This window comes from Corvus brachyrhynchos, unplaced genomic scaffold, assembly GCF_000691975.1.
Source record: "Corvus brachyrhynchos isolate BGI_N302 unplaced genomic scaffold, ASM69197v1 scaffold70, whole genome shotgun sequence".
Lineage (NCBI taxonomy): Eukaryota > Metazoa > Chordata > Aves > Passeriformes > Corvidae > Corvus > Corvus brachyrhynchos.
In genome coordinates, this window is record NW_008236217.1 from 505,936 (window position 1) to 524,010 (window position 18,075).

General features: G+C 40.5%; 2 protein-coding genes across 5 annotated transcripts in view; one reads left to right on the plus strand and one right to left on the minus strand.

Annotated features, from left to right (window-relative positions):
• Positions 1–1,549, plus strand: part of HEATR1 (HEAT repeat containing 1) — a 35,856-nt gene extending 34,307 nt beyond the window's left edge. Inside the window, exons 43-45 of the mRNA XM_017744766.1 lie at positions 9–29; positions 735–843; positions 1,232–1,549. Coding sequence (XP_017600255.1) covers positions 9–29; positions 735–843; positions 1,232–1,320 — 219 coding nt within the window. The 3' untranslated portion in view covers positions 1,321–1,549. The remainder of the gene's footprint in view (positions 1–8; positions 30–734; positions 844–1,231) is intronic.
• A 900-nt stretch (positions 1,550–2,449) lies between these two features.
• LGALS8 (galectin 8) lies at positions 2,450–18,075 on the minus strand. 4 transcript variants are annotated; one of them, XM_017745158.1, is made up of 10 exons: positions 18,017–18,075; positions 15,961–16,170; positions 12,086–12,174; positions 11,287–11,497; positions 10,520–10,636; positions 8,254–8,310; positions 8,154–8,180; positions 6,698–6,786; positions 4,185–4,350; positions 2,450–3,721 (listed from the first exon to the last, which is right to left on the minus strand). In XM_017745158.1, exons 2-10 carry the CDS (start codon positions 16,072–16,074, stop codon positions 3,572–3,574), a joined length of 1,020 nt encoding a protein of 339 aa, XP_017600647.1. In that variant the 5' UTR covers positions 16,075–16,170; positions 18,017–18,075; the 3' UTR covers positions 2,450–3,571. The 4 variants fall into 4 exon arrangements, with proteins under 4 accessions (XP_017600647.1, XP_008641496.1, XP_017600654.1 ...); XM_008643274.2 differs by lacking the exon at positions 8,254–8,310; XM_017745165.1 differs by lacking the exon at positions 8,154–8,180.

Here is an 18,075-nt window from a genome sequence, read left to right on the forward strand (position 1 = left end):
TGCTGAAGACAAGGCACAATTCTCCTAAGGTTGGGAGCTATCAGAATTTGAACTGGTTTTCTTTGTTATGCTAGAAAATGGGAACAGTGGCCCCAAAATCAGAAGTGAGTTAACCAAGTCACTGCTGAAATACTAGACTAAATTAAAATACTGGTGCTGTACCACAATACTCCCAAGTTGTAGAGATGGGTGCAACATGCTCTTCTGCTCTCACTGTAAGCAATATCACTGTCAATATTCCACATGCCTTTTATACTGTGTGGTTTGGGTTTTTTTGAAGATTGAGTATCTGTTGGAATAAAGAGAGAATTATTTGTCTATGAAGACAGGGGCACTTTAGAGGGGTACCTGGAAGACAGTTACCAGCTTTCAGACCTGTTTATTATATAGACTTTTGTCAAGACTCTTCTATTGACAGGTTATAGACATTAAGGGAGTGTACTTGGTTTTTCATAGTGCTGAGCTAAGCCCTGATACAGTGGGAGTGGCATTGTGACAGGAAGTTAAAGTCCATTATATCAAGTAACTTGCAGCAACATTACCTGCTTCTTCCAACCTGTTTTTTTATTTGCCATTATGTTAACCCAGATCTTAATATTTAAATTAGCATAAAACTAGTTCCCTTCAGTAATGGAAGATTTTAACCTTATAATGAATGGAAAGAAGGCAGGGGTGGGGGAGAACAGGGAACCATATTGTAACGTTTGTTTCCATACATAATTGTTTTGGTTTAGGTCCGGTTTGCTGCCCTGCTTGCTTTGATAGAAGTTGCACAAAAACTGAAGGAGAACTACCTGGTCCTGCTACCAGAATCTATTCCTTTCTTAGCTGAGCTTATGGAAGGTAATGTTCTAAACTGGAATTAGTGAAGGGTCACTTACTTCAAAGATTCAGACAGGCTCATTGTTATAACTGTTGTAAATCTTACAAATTGGTATATGGTAGCTTATACTGTGAAAAATGCAAACTGAAATGGATTATATCAAACACACTCATGAAGTTCAGTTAAATTACAGTAATTTCTTCAGTGTTGTAGCCTGTACACATCTCCCCATTTGCAAATTTTAGATCAGTGTCACAGTAGCTTACCTAGTTCAGTGAAAGTATTTCTGAATAATAATTTCATACATGGTGTTTGAGGATGGTTCTAGCCTTAATGAGTGATGAAGCCTTCTTAGGGTAGCCTTGTAATCACTGCTCTACTTAATTCCTGCTTAATTTCTTTTTCTAGATGAATGTGAAGAAGTTGAACAGCAGTGTCAGAAGACAATTCAACAACTGGAAGTCATTTTGGGAGAACCACTCCAAAGCTACTTCTAAGTTGTTTTCAAATTTTGTCTGAATTGTGTAAGCTTTACACATTCAGGTGTTACAGGCAAACTGTCATAACTGTTTTTATCAGAGACAAGATTTTAACTTTTTAGTAAAATATTTTAAGAATCTGGCTTTATCATTTCTGGATGGACTGGGTACTTTTCTTATGACTTTTCCTTAATTGCTCTTAACAGTGGGAAACTGGAGCAGGCTATAAAGAAATCCTGAGTGACAACATGTGAGACTCACTGAATTCCACTGTGCTTGGGGTATACAGTTAGTGTGGAGGGGCTGTCGTGCTCCAAGCATGGTACTCACTGGACCAATGCACTGCAATCCTGAGAATCTGGGTTTTTCCTGTCATCTATAGGGAAGTAAAAAGTATACCCACATAAGATACTGAAAAAGAAGTTCCAAGAAACTATGATTCATGTAGGAACTAAATCTGTTTTACAGTCTTTAAAGACTGCTACTGATTAGCTGAAGTTCAAGAATAAATTGCTTGCTATGATAATGAATTTGCCCAAAAACTTACTACTTGTTTTGCACCACGAGGTGCTGGTTCATTCCACTGGTACTAAGAAAAGCAGACTCTGTAAAATAGGGTTTAAAATGCAACTGGGTAGAACTGACACTATACAGTGTCTTACATCCCATTGGGTGCTGGGAAGAAGCCTCTGTCGAGGGTGCATCATGCCATGTAGATCCCATATGTGGAAAGATTACCACATCAAGCTCTTACAGGATTTTCTTAAAACTGTTAATTGTGTCTGCTGTCAAACAAAAAGGACATTCCCATGAGGATGTCTGCTGAACTCTTAGATAAAGGCAAGGACACACAAATGGCATTAGTGCCATGAGGAGCTGCCTACCAGCTCCTCTGTTCCAGTGAGTTTATCCTGCAGCCAAGGGGTACATACAGCACAGCACTGCATGTCTTGAAGGCCACCCCAGCACGGCCACAGCCCAGCCCCAGTGCCTGCTCAGGTTAACTGGTCTGTGGATCAATTCCTTGATGGGGAAATGGTTCTCCAGTCAGGGTTGCTTTGCCAACTTGGAGATACTGGTAAGACAATAAGCAAAACAAAATAGACCAAAAAGGGATCATAGCTACTTAACTACACTTGGAGAAAAGCAGAGTTCACATATGTTTTTATTGGTACTTTTTATACATTAAATCTGGTCATTTAAAGTCTTTCAGTGTACATCTTATTCTTGAAATTGCTTCAGTTTAGCAGTCTTAAGATATACAGGGACATCTTTCAGGTGTGTATTGATAAACAGTAGTAACTTATTTTTAAAAAGAATATAAAAAGACTGACATTTGTATGGAAAACTGAATAGGAACAGCTTATTTCACATATATAGTATTTTAATACAAGACTGAAAAAGGATTCATTCTCTAGTCCACTGCTGAGTAGTCAAGTGCCCTCTCAGCTGAAACCCTACCTGGACTATCTGGATTCACACATATTTTAAAAATTAAACCCACAAACATCTACTTCAGACCCTAAGGATTCTTAACCCAGTCAGGTGCCACTTCAGATCAAACAAGCTTTCAAAAGTTCACATAATTGAAACCAGCTAAATCACTTTCCCGTGTTTCACTTTGGAAAACTAAAAGGTAGAAATCTTGGGCCCTTGTAAGCAGGAGGTGACACAACCATAGGTGTCAGAGAATGTGCTATTGCAGCAGCAGGCTAAGAAATAAGATCAAACTCCTTGCCTTTTGCCAGAAGTTACAGGTCAACTGTTTGCCTAATCCAGCCTCACTGTAAAGGTTATAGGTGCTAACATAAATTAGGACATAGAAAATTACAATCCATAGCTCTATCTTAAATAAATAATGAACATCCCTTTTGAGGTGGATAACTGTATCTTTGGATCCTATTTCAGTCTCATTTCTACTTCACAAGATCGAATGTATGGTATTGAGGAATGCCAAAAAATAGTTTAACTTAAACATACAGAGTGCAATTGTTACACACAGTATGATGCAGCATTTTCATATTGCTAGGTTCAATAATACAGGAGATTTATCTGAGCAAAACTTACTTAGCTTGCCAGGAAACTGTAAACTAGAGAAGGATTTAATCTTGCAGTTAGCATTTCTGGTACTTGCCTAACTCAGAGAGGCAAATGCAAAAGCCTAGATAGATTAAAGGCAGGCTCAGCACAAGTCAGCACCTGTTTGTACTTGACAAGGAGGCACTGTCATTAGAAGAGGTTAATTTCTTTTAGTACTCATTGAAAAGAACTACCAGCTCCTCACATCTAACAAATGAACATCTCCCGTGACTTCCACTATGTTGATCTTTTCAAGCTGTTTAAAACGATGCTTGTACTCCAGAGTGTGAACACCATTAACAGCAACTTTGAACTGGTAGGCATCACAGAAAATAATCAGCTGGAAAGCAAGAAGAGAAATAGTTAACATTTAAGCTCAGGTAAGATGTGAAAAACAATCTGATGACCTGCCTAGACTTGGGTAAGACCTGTTTCTGTTACAGAGAATGTTTCATCCAAAAGCAACATTTAAAAACAAAAATGGAGCATCAATAAAATTCATAGAAGCAAACAATAACTTAAGTTGCAAGGGACCTGTAAGAATCATCAAGTCCAACTCAATTTAATTTAAATTTCCTCTGAGCACAGGTTGAATTTTTGCAACTACTTCAAAAGAAAACTGTTATTAAATAAAGACAAATCTCTGCTCTCTACAGTCCCATTTAATCCTGAGTATTTTCAAGACATGAAATGCAGGAATAGCAGTTTTATTTAAATCTGTATTAGTAATAGGACATTTAAGCACCAATGCTAATCCGTTTGGCAGATTTTCCCGTTTGATGCTATGCTTCAGTTAATCTTACCTCAAAGTACATCCCCCGACTGAAAGGGAAGTTAGCAATTTCCTTTTCTTCTTCTCCCCAGCTGTCATGAAGGTAGGAGTTTCTTACAAAAACTTTATTTTTCATTCGGGGATTCAGATGTAAAGCAATGTCCTTTGAGTCACTTGGTCTCAGATTTATTGCAAAGCTGGAAGATATTTTTTTAAAGTTTACTGCACCAAGGGTTTACAGACATGACACAGCAGTCCATGCCATTTACCAAGTCCTTAGCCAATACTCGGGCTGCTTGGGAGCCAGGGCTGTGATTCACCTGAAGAACCGAGCAAGCAGCCAGCCAGCATGCACTGGTCTCCTTTGCACAGAAACCTTTGCTGGAGGCAACAAATGTAGGATATGACCCTGCTAGATCCACTTCATCACTCACAGCTTTCTGCTCCTGACTCTGCAACAAGCTGCGGAGCCAAGAGCTGCTCCCCTACTGCACTAGGAAGCAGCATTCTCACAGGAACATACGGAGCTGCCTGCTCCCACATCTCCTTCACTCAGGGAATGGAGAGTGAGAGGCTTTGTTTTACCTAAAGACATTGTATTCCTTCTGCCAACAAACTGGTTGAACTCTAAAGAAAAGTTCAAGGATTCTCTTCATATATTTAAGACTGGTGGGACACCATGCATACAAAATGCTATTCTGTAGGCAGCAAAGCTCTGCCCAGGCTGAGTGAATACTCTGCCATCTCAGACATGTCCACAAAACAGGGCTCCTAAAGGGGAGGGAGCTCTGCAGAAGGGTGATCAAAGGGAACAGTCATTCAAATTCAAATGAATGCTTCAACCTGTCACAAAAACCTTACTTCATTTGAAGAAAAAAATATTCCCTCCCCACTCAAATTAGCTCCAGCTGTCAGACTGTCGCCCTCTTTTGAGAATTGTTCAGTCCAGATAGGAAATATAGCAACACTTCCAAACTGTGAAGTTCTTTTTTTCACCAAGAAAAAGAAACATCTACAACTGTGTGAGCTGAGTGAAATACATGAAATAACTTATAAACTCTATATAAATACTTAGGTTTAAAAGCACAAACATAAAAAGCAGACAATCTGCAGTCCTTTAACAGCCAAAAGCCTCTTCATGCTTATAAGCATTTGAGCACATTCAGCACTTGAGCACATTCAGCACTTGAAAAGTGCTAATAAACTTTTCAAGCCAAAAGAAGGAAAAGAAATGCTACTCTCTAAGTATTTATTATCCTATTAAATCTGAAGTCCATCCAAACTTTGTGGATAAGGATTCCAGACCGTGGATTCCAGTATGAACTCCAAATGCTGTTCAGGGAAGAAATGTGCCCTGAGGAAGTATGAGTGCAATACACACACACGCACAATGTGAAAAGTATGCTTCTCATTTGCTTCATTTTAAGGCATGTTTTTGCAGAGCCAAAACCACCCTTCAAGTAAAGGGCATGCTGAAGCACAGACACTTGCTCAGCTCCATTTTGACTGTGTTATGCTCCCCTCCTCCCTGGCCTTTTTTTCATGCTTGGAAAATGTCTTCTTTGCAAGCCATTGTTGCCAATTTGCTATCAAAATTATTGCTCATATTTCCCTATCAGCTTTCATGGAATCACAGAATGGCCTGGGTTGGCAGGGACCTTAAAGATCATTTTGTTCCAACACTCTGCTGTGAGCAGGGACACCTTTCACCAGACCTGGTTGCTCAGGGCCCTATCCAACCTGGCCCTAAACATGGCCACAGATGGGGCATCCACAATTTCTTTGGCACCCTGTTCCAATGTTGCACCACCCTCACAGTGGATTTCTTCTTCATATCTAACCTAAACCTACACCTATTCTCTTATAGGTGGAAGCCATTCCCCCTTGTCTGTCACTACATGCTCTTGCAAATAGTCTCTCTCCATTTTTCTTATAGGCTCCCTTCATGTACTGGAAAGCCACAATTAGGTCTCCTCGAAGTACTTTTTTTCCCAGGCTGAAAAATCCCAATTTTCTTAGCTTTTTTTCTTAGGAGAGGTGCTCCATCCTTCTAATCACTCAGTTCATCACTCAGTTATTTTTAGTTAGGCACCATCATGCTTATACCAAGGAGGATTTTCAGAGAAATATTGTAACACACAGCATTTGAGCACACCAGCAACTCACCTCACTTCTGTATCACCTATTTGTGCCAGTTCCCTTACTCTTGGGTCTCTTTAGAATAAAAGCTGTCTCTGTACAGTACATTTGCTCACACTTCCTGCACAATAGAAAGCCCTGAACAAACACACAAATTTGTGAATGACACAGATTTAGTAGGTAAGACACTCAGGTTTTACCTTCACTTTTCACAATGGAGCTGCTCTTTTAAGTCCTCTCTAAAGCGGTATCCTGCTGGTTCCTGAGGAAACTGCATTGAAGTTTCAGATGATACCAGATGCAAAGTTGCAAGTGAGTAAGGATATATAGAGGCAATGGAAAAGCCTACTCATTCTCAAGAATACCTCAGTTAAATAACAGAAAAAACCCATCAGTAACACATACCTCTTTGGGTTTTTATCAACTTCTCCTTTGATGGCAATTGTGCATCCTGGACGAAGTGCAGTATCAAGCTTCCCAACATAAGGAACACCCTGGAAGTACATCCCCAGTAAAAATTTTGACTGTGACTTACTTTTTTCAACATACAAGCTGGGCTTTACTACGGCAGGATGAAATCTGGCATACAATTGCAAATCTGCACTTACAGCTGAATTTATTCCTACCAGCATATTGAGGGATCCGAACACTATAGTGGAAAACTTACACTGAGATAAATACATCAGTGTTTTGAGCTTTAATTTAGACTACCACCTTGGGTTCAAAACATTATTTACAACTACTTCTGACACCATTAACAGTGGAAGGAGGGGAAGAAGGGGAAAGAAAAAAAAGAAAAAAAGTAAGCATGAAACTCCCTGTAATAGTTTAAATTCCTATCACATAATTATTCGGATTATACCTGACTTCTCATCTCTAAAAGTATCAGTTTTGCTTTCAAGAGTAAGGCTCATGCTAAGGTGTGTTGTTGTCCCATGGTTGCATAAGTACTAGAAGTAGGGTCACTAAGTGTTCTGTCCTGGCAGCAGTTCATAATGATAGTACAAGTATTTTATTCATCTTATTTTTTCATTGTATTAGAAGTTATTTTTATCAGGGAAAAGAAGGGAATAGAGAAGCACTTCGCTTTCATGTTTTTGCTGAAATCCACCACTTACAATACTGCATGTTATTTGGTTTTGAAAAAAAGACTGAAGAAGGCAGGCTGTCAAGTGACAAAGCATCTAAAATTATGGCACTCGCTGCAACTTCACCTTCTCCACAAATTCTATTTGTATATATTCCTGGATTTCAACCCCTTCTCAGTTTGAGTGTGGTCCTTACTCCAGTGTGGATACAGTCCACCTGCACACATTTTTGCAAAAAGATGAGCACTCACTCCACCTATACCACATTATATGCTATATGCATGTTAGCTGGGTGCAAGTTTCCACCCCTAAGGTTAAGGTTAATCCAGCTACCTAAAGTGTACACAAGGATCTGTTAGCAAGAAGAAGATGTAGCACACAGGTTCCAAGACACACGTTACCATAATATGACTGCAGAATACTTTTGCTTTGCAGGTACTCCCTAAGGCAGAGGAAACAAAGCATGCTTATCTGAAAAAAAAGTTTTGAATGTGACTTGGTCCTTTAAAACTTCAGGTGCTTCACTCTTTATTTCTTTATGGTTGTGGATGCTGTGTTTATCTTTTGGGTTTTCTAAATGATTTAACAACACTCTCATTTGTACTACCAGCAGAGAAGAGGATTACCCTTTACAAAATCTCACTGATGATCTTTCTCCAGTTGACTCTCAATTCCTTTTTTCTTGTCTTCTGTGCATGTCTTTTTATGAATAACTGAGGTATTTTTTATTTTTTTTACTCCACATTTGCCACAAATCTACAGGAGACACTTACCAATTGCGAACCATTTGGCATTTCCCCCTACAAAAGAAGAACATTATCTAGCTTATCAGACAACAGGGAGATTCATTCAACCTTTTACAAACATACGTACATTTTCTGTGCTTATCTTTGTTACTCCTAGAGATGATGGCTGAGAGCCTTGTAAAGACTGCAGAGAGAGAGATATTTAGGTGTCATTGCTAACATCATCTTTAACATATTGGTTTAGAACAATGTAAGGATCATCATGTTGAATCGTGAACTGTTAAGATGATAATCTAGGGCTATGTTAATGAAAAAGATAGCCTACAAACCCCTACAAACTACAGAAAAGTTCTGAAGATCAATTGCTGAAGCCAAATCTCTGGAGATTTCTGAAGATCACCTCATTACAGTTTGAACCTTTATTTAACAGTTCAGACTACTGTCAAGGCCTCAGCATCTGAGGGTACCCACAGAGTTTTCCTTGGTGGGATAGAAATACCAGTATGGCAGGTCCACACAGGGATTCTTGGGATTCTAAGCAGCCCCCTACATCCTTGTCCCTTTCTATGGGAAGGACAGATGAGCAACATGGCCATGCAGAGACAGTTCCAGCTAGCCTACCAGACTGTGTCCTCAGGTTGTTTATTTCAATATAAACCTCAAATCTCCTCCTCAGAAAAGTGTATCGAAGCAAAGACTAAGAGGAAAGAATCACCTTTCTCCATTCCTTTCTTCCACAAAGGATAGAGCATCAGCAGCCACATACTAAACCAAGTGTACGTTTTGTGCCTGGGTCAGAAACCAACCTAGAGCACCTGCTTGCCCTCAAGCACTTCTTGGAGTCAGTCCTCCAAGATCAGGATGCAGACAGCTTTTGCAGGAATATTATTCTGGCAACATGCTCAAGGCCAAGTGATGGGACCCATGAAAGTCTGTTTACAGGCTTTGCAGATGATCTTTAAACATAGTAGACCTATGTTTAAAGCTTAGACTTCATTATGTTCAGCTTTGCCTCCTACCAAAACAATTATTAGTCTGCTGACCTGAGTTAGACCTGTGTTGGGGTTTTAGTTTAGTCTTAGGTTTTTTTTCCTGTTAAAGGAATTTTCTCCCATATGCATGTTGCTAGGAGACAAATAGCTGTACTTAAGAAAGACAAAAAGGGGAGTGGGGCGGGCCTGGCTACCTTTTTGTCTACACCTGGGTGTGGGGTCAGTTCGCTCTGAGCGTCCAGAGAGAGAAGCTGCAGAGAAAGGAGCTGGGAACTGCACCCGAGGGGAAATAGCCTGACAGCCGAGAAGGCTGGCACTGGGTTTGTGATTGCTGTTACTGCCATAGTTGTTGTTGTTTTGTTTGACTGGTTATATACATACATATATATATAGTAAAGAACTGTTATTCCTATTTCCCACATCTTCGCCTAAAGGCTCTTGATTTCAAAATATAATAACTTGGAGGGAAAAGGGGTTATATCTGCCACTTCAAGGGGGGCCTCTGCCTTCCTTAGCAGACACCTGTCTTTCAAAACCGAGACAACCTGATATTTGGCAGCAAGAGCCAAAAGCTTTGCCCACAATGTAGTGAAGATGGAGCAGAACAGACATAGAATATTCAACAGGAGTAGATAGGCTACCTTAGTGAGAGGCAGAAAAGGGAAAAGGCATTCACGTTCTGTATCTCCCTGGAATTTATCACCTCCAGTTTCTGGTCTAAAAGTCTAATTCTTCAGAACAAAAGGATCTCTCCTTCTGCCCAGGGAAAAACTCCCTGTTGGTTTACTATCAGTAGCAGAGCTGGCAGCTGAGAGGAGGCACAGCACAGACTTCACTTCAAATTCACTGCAGTTTGGTCCATGTACAAGTCAAGCTACAAAGTCTGAGAAAGAATACCTCTTCTTATCCCCATAAATGTACACTTCTGACTTCAATCAACAAACCAGTCCGTTTAGCAGGAAAAACAGGTCTATGTGCACAAGGAGTTCCAGCTGTCACTGATCTTGGCATTTCAATGCCAAGCAACAAGCTACAGCTATGGCTAAACTTGTCACTTAGAAGCACTGAATACTCAAGAGTTCATTCTGGAGCCTCTGCAATATTTGAAAAGTCTAATCCACTCCTAGACTAAGTATCCAATCAATTCTTATACCATCTGTCCTGTTAACTTTGTAAGCTGTAAACTTTAGTCACTTTCCTGCCCCTAGCTGCAAGACTGAAACAGGAAGACAGAAATCCTCATGAGACTCACATGCTGAAATGTGGGGAAACCAAAATCTCCTTACTAAAATTAGACTGTTTTGCTGCTTCTTCTTCCTTCCTTTTCACCACAAATCCTACTATGCAGTTTAGCAGGACAGAGAAAAGGAATCAAACAAGTCAGCTCTCTATACAACTTACCTTAGAAACAAACTCTATGGTTTTGATCTGCACCTTGCCATATATTCCAAGAGTATCTATTTTTTCAAGGCTAATTCTGTGGTTGTAGAGCACCAAGTGCTTTTTGTTTACCATCACCTAAAGAGACAAGAAACAAAACAGAAAAACTGTATTAAACATACACTACACCAGCCAGGTATCACACTGGATGCACACGTCTTGGGTTTACACTGGTTTGGTACAGAAGCAACTCCATGAGTGTCCTAGAAATATCAGATCAACTAAGTTCAGCTCATCCGTGATTCAGTCTCTCTCTCCATCACTGTGAGGGAGATTTATTTGCCTACACTAAAATTTTCGTTTCACACCTTTGTTTCTAACACCTGGTCATTTACCAGTGTGGTATTACCAATGTAATAGAATCTGTTATTGCAGTCTAAGAGCAAGACAAATACACCTCACATGTCCCCTCCAAGAGGACTGTCCTACACTAGTCACAGAAGAGGTTTATCCCAAGATTAGCCCTTTGCACCTACAGAGGGAAGGGTGGAGCAGCCATTAGTCACGGCAGGAAGCTACTTGCCTACTCATCCAATTTAGAGGGAAGCAATACAAAATTAAAGGTCTGATTTAATTACCACCTCTTTAAAGAAAAGCTCTAAACTTTTCTGTAGTGATATTATACCTAGGTAACAGAGACACCTAGACCTCCCATATTTATTTCAATTATACAAAATACCTTTATTTTATTGGCCTGACAACTGGATGTAGATGAAGAACCGACCCACCTGGAATTTATCCTTTAAAATCATGATGACAATCTCAAATGACTTTCCTTTTTCAAAGGGCATCTCATAAGTGATCTCCTCCCAGCCCCACTTCTCCCTCTCCAGTGTGTTGCAAACAATGCAGCCAGACCTTTTGAAGCGAGGGTTGAAATGGAATGCCACGTCAGCTCGAGGCTTTATGCTGCTGCCACACTGTAAATCCACCTGGAACCTAATCATAAAAATCAGACAAACCACATTCAGCTCAGTCTCTCAAGATCTCACCTAAAAGCTCGGTACATTTGTGTTTTACTGTGGAGCCTCAGAACAGGCAGATACAGTGAATGTCATTGGATAAGAAAAAATCCCCAAACATTTGTCCTCCTCTCTTCCTACCTATTTGTGAAAGGTTCTCCCATGATTTAGTGCAGTGAATATAAATGTTTAAGTATTTATTTAATGGTCATCATTCGTATCATGTAAACTCTTCACTGTGTTCACTACCTTCCCTCCCATCACCTTCAGCAGAATATATCAAATGAACCTCAGATAAAGTCAGGGAACAGAACCCCCTCATTGGGTACAAGCACTAGTCCATACCTCCTTAGCCCAGTTTAAGTTAATTCCTACACACTACACATTCAGTTATCAATTTTTTTAGTCTCAGATAACCCTTTAAGCCTGCATTCAATCTGATGCTATCACAAGGCTTTAGATCAAGCCTTTGTGCACCATCCTCAGTAGAACCCCTGGAAACATTTTATCCATTACATTCTTGCTCACATGGTGACACTGCTAAACATGACACCATAGCCACTACCTGTCTGCATCATCAGGAACAGTCCCATGTATCACAATCAGCTCTCCAGGAACAAGGCCACCATGTATCGTCCCAACATATGGAATGGCCTGGAAAAGGGAAGGACAAAAAAAGAAGAAAAAATTATTCCAATACCATTTTGTGATGGAGGCGAAAAAACCCAAATTAGTTTAAAAATTAGTATTCTAATCCTTAATTATACGATAATCTAGAACATTAAAAGAAACACAACCAGCTTTTAATATAAAAGAAACCACAACAGGAAGGGGAAATCTGGCATATGTTCCCCTATGAAAACCAAGCTTTTCAGATAAAATTAAAATTTCCATCCTCCATTCCCAGCTCTCAAATGAAGAGTCGTAATATGTTATTGCCTCACTATTCACAGAGCATAAAGAGGATTCACATCAAATTAGGTCATTCTCAAGGGCTGGCTATTATCAGCCCCTTCCTGGTACCAGGAGGCAATTTCCACGACCCTCCTGACCCCAGACTACAGGAGCTGCCTTTTTGCTTGTTCTTGCTCCATTATGGAAAACAGTAATAGGAAGACTATGTCACAGAATGTCTTCTTAGTAAAACTTACACAAACACAACAAAATACCTCATCCTGATCAGCTAAGAACTGCAAAGTGCACTGAAATAGCCCCGTTCAGGAGTCTGGGACTGTATGTTGTCTACAGTATGCAGTCTGGCTCAAAGCCTCACTATCTTTTCTTCCTTATCAATAGCTAGAGAAGGTAGCATATGGATGTTACACTGAACTGAAATGGCAGCATGGTGAGAGTTGTTAAGCCATTGGGAGGGATATGCCAGTTAAGACCCTGGCACAGCTCACTGGCAAAGACTCAGACATGCTGACAGAAGCCCTACTCTGGTCATCCAGCATTTCAGGAAATGGAAAGGGATGGGCAGCATTTTAACATTAAACCATGGAAGTTCCCAGGTGTCTAGCCCAAAAGCAAAGCAGTAAGTCTGCATCTCATCACATGTGCTTCAGATTGAAAAAGGAAGTAAATGGTAGAAAATGTTGCATTTGCTCTGGTTAACAGACAGGAAATTTTGCCAAGGTTGGTTTTGGTAGTTTGTAAGATTTTAGGATACCTTTGAAATGAAACAGCAATTGCAAACAAGAGTTCCAGTAATTTAACAACAAAAATAATGAACACATTGGAAATACTACTCTTGAATGGAATACTGGACTATAAAATGACAAGTTGAGATTATTTTAAAAATATATAGATCATTGCATGAAACAGGCAGATATGAAAAGGATATGTGTTTGCTGACACATACTCTTGGTAATCCGTGAGGAAAAGGGAAAGACAGCAAAAATTGTCTAAATCCAGAGTGTTGATCATTTCTGCCAGTAGATACACATCCTTTTCTGCCCGCTCTCCACTTCCCTTCTCAGCTACCCACCCACTGCATAAAACCTAATTCAGAGTCATCTTCTACATCAGGAAAAAAAAATAGAACTTGCTTCTCAAGAAAACTGTCAGGTTGTTTTAATTCTCATCATTTTTATTGGCTTTAGCAGGTGCAGTAGAAGAGGACCAAAATGTGAAATTGAGTGTTAAATGTGAAAGAAAAATGAAATCCCTTTGCTTACTGGTAGTGGTTTGGTTCCTTAAAACACAAGCTGCACACCCAGAAGATAATTTTTATTCAACTAAGAACAATAATAATAAAAAAGAAAAAGTGTATCTTGATTGTTCTCATTTTTACACTCTGCTCCTGAGGGGCAGCAGCTCTATTGCAATAAAGTAGTAAGTTACTGATTCAGTCTCCAAAGACAAATCAAAGAAACACACACAGGTCAGGGATACTGGGACTCAACCACTTTAGTGAAGCAAAGTTCTTTCTATACTCCTGAAAAGGAACTGTGGCAAAAGCACTTCTTTATATTCAAAAGGATGCATTTATTTAAAAGAAAAGGTGGCACATCAACTCTTCAGAAGCTCAGATGTGGAATCCAGAAGACCATATTAGAGCATTTTCTGGGTGCAATACTATAGACTTAATGAGACTTTGTCATCACAGAATGTGCCTGTAATTTCCTCATGTCTCAAGATGCTCTTCTACTTTTTCCTCCGTTATTAAGAATAATGCTTGTCACATGACATGATCTACTATCATCCTGTCTTTCTTCCAGATCGCCAAAACTTAGCTCTAAAGCCAACTGGTCAATGTCAACTGAGTTTGAGAGGTCTCAAAAATTATGTTCTTCCTAAAAGAAAATGCCAATTTTCATAAAACAAGAGGGCAGTTTATAGTCTTACAGAGGAAAGGACTGTGATAACACCTTTTATCCAGCATGCTGGGCATCAGACAGCTACCCCACCCGATGGGACATTACATCATTTCTTGTTAGATGGGTGACATAAAGGGCATAAAGAGGAAAGCAGATTTTCTGGATGCTTGAGAACAGTAGAGTAATGAAGAAATACATCTCAGTCTCAAACCTGTAATAAAGCTCTGAAGTTTTGCTGCTAATGGAACAATGTACTGAAACAATGACATTTTCATAGCCTCCCCTGCTACAGAAGGGCTGAGGTTCTGGTCTCTCTAGCCCAATGCCTTGCTCAGAGCAAAGTCAGATAGAGCAGGTTGCTCACTGCCTTGTCTGGAGACTGCCCTGAGGTCATCAGCACAATGCCTCCATATTACAATCCCAAATACTCATTCTTTTTCCCCACAACAGGCTCTTGATCCCTAAGCTCTAGTTGAATTCTCCTGCTAAGTCTTTTAACTCATCATACTCATCAATCCCCTTGCAGCCACTCAATTTTGCTGGACTCTTAGCCTCTCTCTTACACTACTCATTTGTCCTAAACATCTCCTAATCCTTCTTTTCACATCTCCTCTCCCAGCAAGATCTCCATCTACCAACTTCCATCCTCTCTTTCCTTTCACACGTCTGTCCTTCCACCTTCTGGTTAATCATACAGCCTTCCTTCCTCTTCCAGCTGGGTTCTTGTGAAGGAGGTTGAAACTATTCCCCCATCATCCCTAACTCTATCCACTTTGCAAGCAGTGACCATATACTGGGAATAAACAATCAGATTCATTGAGGGCCCAAGAGTGTGACAGTGCAAAGCTGCAACAGACAAGAAGTCCTGTGCACGTCTGTGTTACTGTACATTCCCCATCAATACTTTACATATTTTAGTATTTTGAAAGGGGTCTAGCACAGAATGATAAAAATGCTACTTCCTGCAGGTTCAAATGAACTACTTTTTTTAAGACACAACAAAAAACACAGCTCCAGGTCACCCCTTTAGGGTAAGCCAAAGTCAGGCTGCTGTCACAGATCATGAGAATGATAGAACTTCTCAGAGAAAGTTTCCAGACTCTGAGCTAGGCAAACAACATTCTGTCAAATGAAGTCTTTGCAATTGCTGAACCATGTCAGCTCAAGTCTTCCATAGAAAACAGAATTTATTAAAAATTAAGATATGAACTATGAAAAAAGATTCCAAGCTTAGTTGTTCAGACTGAAGTTACAGGCACCACAAAATAAACACTTTGTGAGACGTACCAGGCACCACCCATGTTTACAGAGAATTAGGAGTGAAAACACTTCTTATCATACTTTCACTTTCCAGCACATCTATGTAAGCTGCACATGAAAGAGGATTATCCTCCAAGGCTGACAGAACGTCTGTCCTTTTTTGGAAGTCCTGCCCATTTGCTTATAGCACAACTTCTAAACACCATCAGCTCTTCGTGTCACCTGTGACATTCTCCCTCAAACACCTGAGCGATGAAGAGCTCTCAGTAGCATCCCTCACTGTGCAAAACAGTACTATTGACATAAAAGAGCAAAGTCCCATTTCCCAAGGGAGGCATTGTTAACAGGACAGAGGAGTTACCGGGTTACTGATTGTCTTCTGTGATGTATCCAAAGGCAGTTTACAGATTTCTTTCTGTGGTGTATCCAAGGTCAGTTTACGCATTTCCTGCTGTGCTGCACCCAAGGATGTCATCTTCCCTCCTCCAGCTGAAGTCTGTCAGTTCTGTGTGGCCACTGCTGGAGTGTATTTAAAGAACTCACGGATCAGGCAACACCAAAGGAGGGATCCCTTCGAAAAAAACCCAAAAATTTTAATTAAAGAGAAACATGGTGACACAACATGAAGTGAAACCCTCCAAGGTACAACTATAAATACCACAAGAAATGATGCAAACATCTTTCCAGTAAATCTGCTGGAGTTTTGAAATATGAAATTAAAAGGCTTGCTTAAAGCACTAAGATGCCACACTGGTAAACAATGTAATCAGCAGCATGCTATCCCCAGATTTCCCATGGCAGACAAGCCTCAGTGGCTGACCTTGCCTTTTCCAGCTTTGTCTTACATAAAGTTAAGAAATACTAGGCAAAGAGAAACAGAGGGTGTTTTATATTTCTTCTTCCAACACATAAAATCCCTGAACACCACAAGTAATTGCAGGAGTTTGTAAAACTTGAATTAAATGCACAACATTAATAAGAAATAAAGCTTGTGAGTATACTCAGCTATACTGCAACTTTTTTAGCAAATCCTTTAACAAAGTGACCAAAATTCAGGGCTCAATAGAAACTACTAAGTATAATTTCTGGCTTATTCTGGAGAAACAAGGTAGCATGTAAGCTGTGTGGTGATGACAGGCAAACAGGGAAAAAGTCAAAGGTGAGGGCTCTAGCAGCATTACTGTGTGACAACAGCAGGCAATGTCAGAAAGAAGAAAAAAAAACAGAAAAAACTCCGAAACAACACAAAACCAAAACCCCAAAGGTCTGTGGCTTGTGCCACAGGGGTTAATCTTCTGCAGTGATTAAACAACAGTGGTCCATTTTGCAATATCTGGCTTATCTTGTTGGAGATTTGGACTAGATGGGTATTAACTCACCCACTTAAGACCAGTATCTAGAATACAATTCAGAGAACATAAGGTGCCAACACTTTACAACTATTTTGTCCTTTGATCTTCTCATGGGACATTACCATTAATTCACTTTTGCCTGTGCACGCAAATTTTATTGATTTCATTTTTTTAAGGAGAAAATAAAGACCAAAGCAAACAATAATTTTGCCTTTACACTGTGAAGTCCAACAGCAGACCCCACGAAAATGAAACCTACAACCCAGCAGCCTGCTATCTGAACTTTCTGGGTGCGCAACAGCAATCTAGATCCTGCTAGGAGAGGATCCTGGCACAGGATCTTGGGAAGCCAGGTGGCACTGTGACAAAGTGATGAGTTAAGGGTTTTCTTGTTTGCCTATTAGTATTTTATTGACAAGGTCACAATAATGAAGGAAAGCTGCAAGTCAGGCTCTGTTTGTCAAAAGCAGGACAGGGAACTCCTGTATTCTTCTGTCAGAGGAACCACTATCAGTGTAGGTGTTACACCAAATCTGCAACACGGAAAGTTAAGGTTCCCTGAGTGTGCTTTGAGAACTGAGATACGTAGGCTGCCCTGTTATCTCACACATTGCAGGGGCTGGAAATATCTTCCACAGACACACAGGAAACTGTAGAGGCCAAAAAGCAGCTATTATGCTTCCCACTGGGACACAGAGAAAATGTGTCCTTCATGAGCTACCTCCATGAGGGTAACTCCGGCCAGTCCTTACAATCAAAGCGAGATTTTGCACCAACGCGAACAAGGCTTCTGCGAAGAGAATTACCGAGATACCTTCTGGATATCTGCAAGCAATTAAAGTACAAAACACCGGCGGTGTCCCCCCATCCCCCGCTATAACCCCAACACTCCCAAACACTGGAAGGACACAGGATCACTTTCACCAAGCAACCTCGGCCACTTCAGTTTTACAACGACCCGAGGCATTCTCGGCTCCCCAGAGCCCCGTCGGGAGCAGCCCCTCTCCCCGACACGCACCGGGGCGGGAAGGGCCGCGTCCCTGCATTCTCCGCTCCCTCTCTTACCTGCAGGAAGCACCGCAGCGATCAGCAGCGCCCGCACAGCCGCGGGACGCACCCGCCCG

What these genes read in the sequence shown, in the direction of transcription:
- LGALS8 (XM_017745158.1), bottom strand. Translation starts at nt 16,074, where the DNA reads ATGACATCCTTGGGTGCAGCACAGCAGGAAATGCGTAAACTGACCTTG. An exon ending in GTTCCTGATGATGCAGACAG is followed by an intron (nt 11,498 to 12,085) that starts GTAGTGGCTATG and finishes TTTTATGATTAG; the next exon opens with GTTCCAGGTGGATTTACAGT. An exon ending in TTTTAAAGGATAAATTCCAG is followed by an intron (nt 10,637 to 11,286) that starts GTGGGTCGGTTC and finishes TTGTCTCTTTAG; the next exon opens with GTGATGGTAAACAAAAAGCA.